Here is an 8489-nt window from a genome sequence, read left to right as displayed (position 1 = left end):
GCTATTGCTTTGTCCCAGCAGAAACTGCTGACTATTTTGCTCAAGGGGCTTTCAGCCTTCAAAATTGGTCCTTTTATGAAACACTTCCCTTCTATTGCCTTGTGTTAGCTTCACAGCGTGGTGGGAGAAGGGGGAACCATGTCAGTACTCCACCCTTCACTGCTCTAGGTTCATTTAGTATGATGTAAGTGACTGACCCTGGCATGGATTTGGCTTGCTGTCTCTCAGTTAAGAGAAGTTGAAACAGATGTTTAGTGTTCATTTAGTGTTCAGGATCATTGTTTCCCAGTGTTCCTGTCTCTAACACAGTAATTACTCTTCCTTGAGGGTCATTCAGAATTCAGCTCTGTGAAGAAACTGTTGGTCTTCATTAAAGGACTAACTGCTTTTTCAAAGATCCTTGTCTAATTGTACTTTGAAAAACATGTCACAGTATTATAGATCTTTTGAGGTAGCTACTGAGTAGAGACATATATAATTGGTCCTTTGGATGGTAAAAGAGAGATGAAGGATGTCAAAAGCAAGGACAATGAATGTAGCAGTTATCTGGAGAAATGAGTATGCCTGATAACATAAAAAGCTCATCAGTCCTGTGTGAAGCTGAAACATAGACAAAAAGGTAGATACAAATATATTGGATGTTGCACAAATGCTTGAACCAATCATGTAAGGAGACACTAAAACGGTTATAGTGATAGCACACAGTATTACAAACTTCTGCAATGTTATCATGAGTCTCCTGCTGCTTGGTAAATTCCTCAATTACCGTATTCTTTGGTCATCTGGTTATTCAGGAATTTCTGCTTCATATTTTAAAAAAAGCACCTCTGATAGAATAAGATAGTTGCACCTTTCAAAAACAAAAGGACAAATTGCAGTTTTATTTAATGAACCAGGTGCCCTTCATTCATCAACTGTAGAACATAATTTTTTTGCCAAGCCTTTTTGTCTCATAATTGCTTTGTTTCAAGTCCTGATTTTGTGGGGTTTGGACTGGCAGTAGTCAACAAATGCAGCTTGTTTCTGTTTGGGGGTCTGCAGGTGGTCCCTGTTTTGGAGAGGATGATCCCTCTCTGTGTTGAGCCTTTTCCATCTTGTATGAATAATTATCTGCCTAAGGAGGAGGATGAACCATTGCCTCCCAGAAGATGTCACCACCCCTCACATTACTGAAGAAGTCTCCTCTCCTTCCTCAGTTTTTTCAGCTGGAGTGCCTTTATGGCATCAATTATTCATTGGGCCAGTGACAGACTGGCACGTGAGAAGAAACTGAAGCCCTGGGTTTCTGCGACAGAACAGGGCTGGCTGAAGAGGCATGCTGTGGCATCGAAGCAGGTGAGGGAGAACACAACTGTGTCATCCTGTACCTTGTACAATGTCCCCTTGCAGAAATTACCATGTGATCACTAGGACTGTACTGAGAGCTGACTTGCTGCCTGCCACTGTGAGTTTAAATCACACTGGGATGCCTTAACTCCAGTAAGCTGATCCAAGCAGAGCTAAGGCTTTGCGTGCTTGTTTGCCTCTAAGGTCAAAACTCTCTGAATCCCCAGGGCACTGTTTTTCCCTCTCACGGTGCTTCCCTTGTGTGGTAGTGTGACGCACAAGTTCCTCCATGAGCTGTGTGGGGCTGGTGAGCACCTCTAGCGGCTGGGAGCCGGGGCACTGCTCGATAGAGGCCTGAGCTCGCAGGGCCAGCAGAAGGCAGTGCAAAGAGACCTGGCAGGTGACTGATTTAGATCAGAGCGGGCTGTTCCTGCTGGCAGCAGTCACTGACAGTGCAAAAGAGAGCCTTCGCCTCTAAAGACACTAGGCAAGCTCTAACGTTGAGTTTTAAACTGCTCGAGTCTAGGTCCAAGGTCCATTAAGGAAAAGATAAATGGAGACAGACTCCTGCAGCTGCTAGCAGCTCTGGCTCACCTTCCAATACATGTCCTGGTTCCCTCTCTGGCACTTTGAGCAGCTTTGAGAAGCCTGGTCTAGTGGAAGGTGTCCCTGTCCAAGGCAGGGGGGTTGGAACGAGATGATCTTTGAGGTCCCTTTCAACCCAAGCCAGTCTATGATTCTTTCTCTAGCTATAAAAATGACCCCAATGCCCTGTCCCCACTGAATTAGTCATAGCTTGTTGGCAACTGCAGGGATTTTTCCAAGGGTCGCTCATGTTGGATACTGCGGCCCTGCTGGGTATTGCTGCCATGCAGGCAGCCTTTCCAGTCAGCACACCAGCCCCTTCCATTACAAGGCATGCTGCGAATAATTCAGATGCAAAACCTCACCCTCTCTCAGCCTAACAACTCCTTGAGGCCTTGAATCTCACCGGAGCTATCTCCCTCATACTATATGAGGCCTCATCTTTCCAAACGTTAGGTTCCTGACGGGATGGGGGAGATTGGCTGGTGTTTATGGGAGCCGACAGGAGGCGAAACGACCCATCTGGGAAGCCGCCCCTCCTCTGACGGCCCCGGAGTGTAGATGAGGCAACACCAGAGCTGCGGAGGCAGAGGTAGGAAATGACACACGGTGTTTTGTGCTGGGAGCCACACCAGCAGCTTAAAATGCCCTATGTTTTTTCTTTTCCCTCCGCAGTAGAGGGAAATAAGTGCAGGAATAACCCACGAGGAGGCAGATCCTGGAAAAAGTCTCCAACTTCCGATGCCCGTGCGGGAAAACACCCTTCTCCCCCCGCTCCCCCTCTTCCGCCTCCGCCTCCGCCTCCTCATCCTTATCCTCATCCTCATCCTCATCCTTATCCTTATCCTTATCCTTATCCTTATCCTTATCCTTATCCTTATCCTTATCCCCATCCCCCTCCCCCTCCCACTCCCACTCCCGGGGAGGTCCTCGAGCAGCACCCCCGGCGCCGGAGGCTCCGGACTAGGGAGGAGGGGGGGCCGAAGCCCGGCCCAAAACAGACCGCCCCGACTCGGCCCGCCCCGCCCCGGCGGCTTTAAAAGGTCGGCGGCCGTCAGAAGCCATCAGAGCGCGCAGCCATGGCGGGGGTGACTGGCCTTCTGGTGTTGCTGGCCGTGGCTCTGTTCTCCGCCGGCGTTGTGCGGGCCGGCGAATACCGCCCGGGGCTCGTGGGGGCCCCAGAGGTCATCGACAACCCTGAGAACGACGAGGGGCTGCAGCGGGCCTTGCAGTTCGCCATGACGGCGTACAACAGGGCCAGCAACGACATGTACTCCAGCCGGGTGGTGCGGGTCATCAGCGCCAAGAGGCAGGGGAGCGGCGGGGGGGAGGGCTGGCACCGTCCGGAGGGCAGCTAGGGCCTGTGGGATTCCTTTGGAGACAGGGCAGGCCCCAAGCCCGAAGGCGTCTGCAAGTTGTTCGATTTTTTTTCCCCACGGAAGGTGAATAAAAGCCCTCTTTTATATAGCTTGGTTCCTCTGAATGACCTTGAGTGCTGCGTGTTATCGAAGAAGCCAGTGGCCTCTCTGTGTTGCTGATGAGTTAACACGGGTCTGTTTATTGTTAAGGAAACTGCTATGTGAGACGTGTTTACCTGGATTTTGTTTTCTATTTCTGAGAGGGTGCCAAGTGCCGCTTTTGTGGAGGTTGCCACATACACTCCCTTCTTTACTCTGGGAATCTGTTTTCCATCATGTAATAGGAACACTGCCTGCCTCTTTGCTAGACTTGTCTCATCAGAGAGCCCTTTTCTCTGTGCTGTGAATAAAGTTGCCTCTGACTTGTCTTGTTACAGATTGTGGCTGGAGTCAAGTACATAATGAAAGTTGAGATTGCCCGGACAACTTGCACAAAGCCAGCAGCTGATCTCCAGCGCTGTGCTTTCCGTGACGAGCCGCAGATGGCTAAGGTAAGCTCTAGGGTACACAGCTTACTGACTCCCTGATTTCCAGCCTTATCTCACTGGCTGGCTTAGTACAGATGGCAGTATCCTCTGTCTGCCCCAGCCAAGAACAGAGACCTTATGCCTGTACACTTAACAGGGTACTGCTCTTGCAGAACCTGTCTTGCCAGGTGATGTCAGAGAAGGCAGGGCCTTTTGCCAGTTTCATAAGTGGGGCACTGAGGCTGGAGCACTGCATTTGTCTCAGTTCTATTAGCAAGTGCTCATGGTCTGGATCAGAAGGATATGTCAGGAGGAAACTCTGCCAAGCCTACAGGTCTCCTGGCTCTCAATCCCTGTATCTCAGCTCTTCTTTCCCATAGTGATGTAAACATACTTGACTTGGCATGCTTTCCCGTAGGACTTGTACTGCTGTGAATAGAGGTTTGGGCAAAGCACTGCCCAAAAGAGGCAGATTATTCCTGTTCTCTGTGCCCGCCAAGGCGTTACACCAGCATTTTGTCCAATAGCAATGCTCTGTAAGGAGTAACTGAGCTTTTTGGATGGGAGCACCAAATATGTCTGCCTTGATCTGATCTGTGTCTAGTTCTTCCATAGCATTTTATTTCTTCTGTTAATGGCAGTCACAGGCTGTATGTGTATGTACCCTTTGTACCTGTGTGTGTATGAGAAGTGTAGCTGCACACAAATGATCCACAAAGCACCTCACTAGAATCTGATGTGTACCACTATGGCAGCTGCAATGATTTGACATAGGTACATATGTATTAGCTGTCCAGGTGTGCTTAGCTGTGCCTGGAATCTTATGTTTGAGTATTACCCGTGGTGAAAGCTTTCCTCTGAATGGATAAAGGAGGTAACCTGATCCTCAGCAGTGCTGACTGCTCAGCTTTACTTGTTAGGACTTATTTGAGAGACATGACTCATCCTGAGCAGGTACTAACAAGAGTGCTGCTTCAGAGTACTTGTCTGGAGAGGGCAAATCTAGAGAGCCACAGAAGTGTAGAACAAGGGTAAATGACACTGTTTTATGCTCTTAATCTGGTAACTACTTCTTTCTTTCTCTCCTTAGCATACCATTTGCAACTTCGTAGTACTGAATGTTCCTTGGCGAAACCAAATTGAGCTACTGGACAGTAAGTGCCAGTAAACCTACCTTGATTCCAGCAGAAACCAGCAACCAGTTACTCAGATTTAAAAGAAAACGGCAATAACACAAATAGAGATGGACTTTATCAACACCTGTAACTCAGCTACTTATGTATGCTTGTGCTATGCAAATTAAACCATGTAACTTTACTTTTAAAGCACAGTATGATCTCAACTTTTTCTTCTTTGGAATTATTATTTTAGAGCAGCTGTTCTGATCTTTCTGCAGCTTTCCCAATGAAGTCACTCCACCATCAGAATTCTGATTAAAACTTAATTAATAATTGCTGTGATGTGTGGTTTTCTTTGATCTTCTACTGTCTCGGAGGGAGGGTTTGCTTTTATTTGTCACCTAATCTCCTTGTCCCTTAACCTAGCCTCTAGTTTTGAGTAAGTGATGGAAGTCTTAGCTGTTTTCACTGAAGGAACACTGCTTTTGAAAACACTTTATCTTGGGAAGATTAGCCAAAGCTGGTACTGAGGCTGTAATTGTTTTGGGTCCTGGTTGCAGTACTGTTGTGTTATAAGGCTGCATGTGCAGCTGTGCTTTGTAAGAGTTAACCATTCTAGTGTCTTTCTGCACTACCCTTTTTTTTTTCCTAGGTTTTAGAAACTCTTGCTTCCTATGGCATCTGATCTTTGCAAGCTGTATCCTTAGCTTTTTCTGAGCAGGAATTCTTGGTGCTTTCCTTCCAGTCCAACCAGTAGCATGGCTCACTTCATTTATAACTTAAACTGTGACTGCTGGGGGAACAGCTTCTTTGGCATATGTGCCTGACCTGTGACAGCTCCCATTTGCAAACAGAGATGGTTGCAGAAATGCTTGGAGTAGATTGGTGATGAGCCTGTCTCTGGGGAGACTGAACTATATCTGGCTGCGTATTGCCTGTGGGTAATTTGAATGATGTCTGATCTGGGCAAATGCCTTTAAATCCGTAGGAAGAGAGGATCAGCACCCAAGAACTCTTATGAGAACTGGCCGAGGTATTTCCTTGAAACTATGATGAATTTATATTGAAAAGAAACTGGGAATACTGTGCCTGCATGGGGAAGGACAGATGACCCTGAAACCCATAACCTATATAACCTGAGGACAGCGCAGTGGAGAAGGAGGAAAAAAAAAAGGAAAGTTAGTAATTGGTCTCAAGTGGGTACCTGATATGAAAGAAGTGTCATCAGCCAGTGTAGTTTTATAGCAAATGGGTATTGTACACAAAACCTGGCTTTGTTCTGTGAGCCTGAATATTCCCTGGAAGAGACCCTCTAAATCCGAGGGTGTGTCCAAGTTTAGAGGTGCCTTTCACTCAGTTAACTCATTGCTGCTAGTTTCTATAAGTGTGGCACCATATTTGATGTTGGTGTGAGCATCACAGGGAAAGACAGCTCCAGATCTAACTGGAGGTAAAAAAGAGAAAGTAGCTTTTCCTTGTCTTGAGATGTGATGTCCCAGGTCCCAAGCAAGAGAGACAGGCTTTTCTGAGCAGAGCAGAAGGCAAGTGAGACTGGAGCTTGGGATCATGTGTAGGAGGGGTCTTTTGGTTTTTATTCTTGGTGGAATACTGGAAGGAAGAAGCAGGATCCCCTTGAAAGAAAGGGGAAGGTGCCAGGTCAAGAGAAAGAGTCTTGGGAGTGGGTGAAGGTGCTGAGGTGAACAATGGGGATGCTTCTGGTTTTGCACGATCCTGATAGTACATTTCCTACTTCATCTTTGTCTTTGTTTTTCTGTGTTTTGAAGTAAACGTATTCCTTTTGGTGTAAATATCACCTATGGATAAAGTGAGTCCAGCTCCCTGGGAGTCCATCTTCTGTGGGTTGCTCTTCTGCCTAACGGAAATGGCACTTCCCATCATTGCTGGGGTTTGACAAGCTTGCGCTGAACATAAGGCCAAGATCTTCATTCATGTTGTCAGGAGGATGAACTGGTTGCCCAACACTAAGAATCTGCATCTGAGTTGTGTTGAGAACCAATAGGAATAAATCCCCCTGCTTCCTCACCATCATCACCCCCATCTCTGAGTGCTCTGTATTTTTTTTATTGCCAACCATGTCAGTAACTGTGCATGACCCTGATGACCCTGGGGTGACAAGCTGCTCAGGTGCCCTCACTTGTCCTCTTCTAACTACTCCATTCATACATGCTTATTCCCCATCTTCCAATCTATCTATACAAGTATTAGGCAGTGATGAAGGGGTTCCCTCATGCTTTTGGTGGGTTTATCTGTTTCCCTTATGTTATCTTGGTTTGAGGCATTTCTACCACTTTGCTGTATGTATTAACCAGCAGCTCAGAATAGCATGTGGGCAAAAGAGTGGCTGTGCCAGAGAAAATGAGTTTGAGTGTCATAAGCTCCCGAATCTGAAGGTATTGCATTTTCATGTTGAAATGCCAATGACTCACGGCATGAATGAATGGCACAGATTACCCCATACTCACAAGCTGCTGAGTGTCAGCCTTGGTGATTATCTCTCCATGCTCTCTACTCAGAAGTGCCAAAAAGGCCTGACCTAATTTAAACACTGTGGGCTGTGTTACTTTGCATTTGCAACAGGCTAAGAGCATTAGTGGAAGTTCCTGTGCCAAGAGCATTTTGCTTGGCTGGCTGGTGATGGCTCAGTCAGCTGAACACTGAGCTCTCATTTTTAGCTGCTTTCCCTGCCTAACTTTGACACCAACGTTTGAAAAATATGAACAAGTGACTAGAGAAGTGCTTGTTTTATGTTGTGTCTTTATGTTGCATCTGATGGATCAATTTTGGGGTCATTCTTCCTGAAACTTAGGGAGATCAGAGCTTTGCTGCTGTTACAGATCATGAACCTAAGGCTTTTTCCTGGCTCTAGTTCTCAGGGAGAGATTTAGGGCCAACTATGTGAGAAGTCTGGCTCTCGTTAGCAGTGCTTGCACTTGCAGATCTGTGCTCAGATGAATTTGTGGCTCCCAGCTCCAGCAAAACACAGCTAAGACATGTTCTGGAAGTCACAATGTTTTTGGAGCCTGTGGACATTACCAGTGTGCCACAGCTTTGGCATGCTCAGTTGAAGACAGCAGGATTATATCCTCAGTGTGAAAAAGCAGTGAACACCCACACACCTCTTTTCCCGTGGTCCAGGACCTCATTTAAACTCAAGCCTGGGTCCTCTGTCCCTGTCAGAGCTGCATTAAATATGTCCTTATCTCTTACCCTGGCTGTGCATGGGTTTTGGACCTGCCTTGTAGCTTTGTCTGCAGGCCCTTCTCCTGCTCTGGAGTGGGCATCTTGGAGGGACCCTGTTCCTGGTTCATCCTCTTACTGTGTCTGGGGCTGTTTATGGAACCTGCCCCAGCTCTGCCAGCCATGCTGAGATCCTATGGGACTGTGCCCTGTTGGGGAGGGTATGGCCAGCACTGGAGTCCCCCCAACTCCTTGGGTCATTCCCTGCTCTTGTGGCTACCTGGGAATGGCCCTGCAGGGTTTTTCTGAGATTCTTGAAGCTGCACTCCTGGCAGGTATGAACACTTCCCTCTGCACACAACCTAAATTGCAATTTC

At 47.2% G+C, this 8489-nt stretch overlaps 1 protein-coding gene across 1 annotated transcript; it reads left to right on the top strand.

Annotated features, from left to right (window-relative positions):
- The first annotated feature begins 2959 nt into the window (after positions 1 to 2959).
- On the top strand, positions 2960 to 5251 carry LOC103756695 (cystatin). The gene is made up of 3 exons (XM_008922758.3): positions 2960 to 3224; positions 3707 to 3820; positions 4887 to 5251. The coding sequence occupies exons 1-3, from the start codon at positions 2991 to 2993 to the stop codon at positions 4962 to 4964; spliced, it is 426 nt and encodes a 141-aa protein (XP_008921006.2). The 5' UTR covers positions 2960 to 2990; the 3' UTR covers positions 4965 to 5251.
- Positions 5252 to 8489: the final 3238 nt, after the last annotated feature.

The sequence above is a fragment of the Manacus vitellinus genome, unplaced genomic scaffold (assembly GCF_001715985.3).
Source record: "Manacus vitellinus isolate BGI_N305 unplaced genomic scaffold, ASM171598v3 scaffold_81_pilon, whole genome shotgun sequence".
Taxonomy (NCBI): Eukaryota; Metazoa; Chordata; class Aves; order Passeriformes; family Pipridae; genus Manacus; species Manacus vitellinus.
Note: the sequence above shows the minus strand (reverse complement) of the source record. Positions and strands in the feature narration are given on the sequence as shown.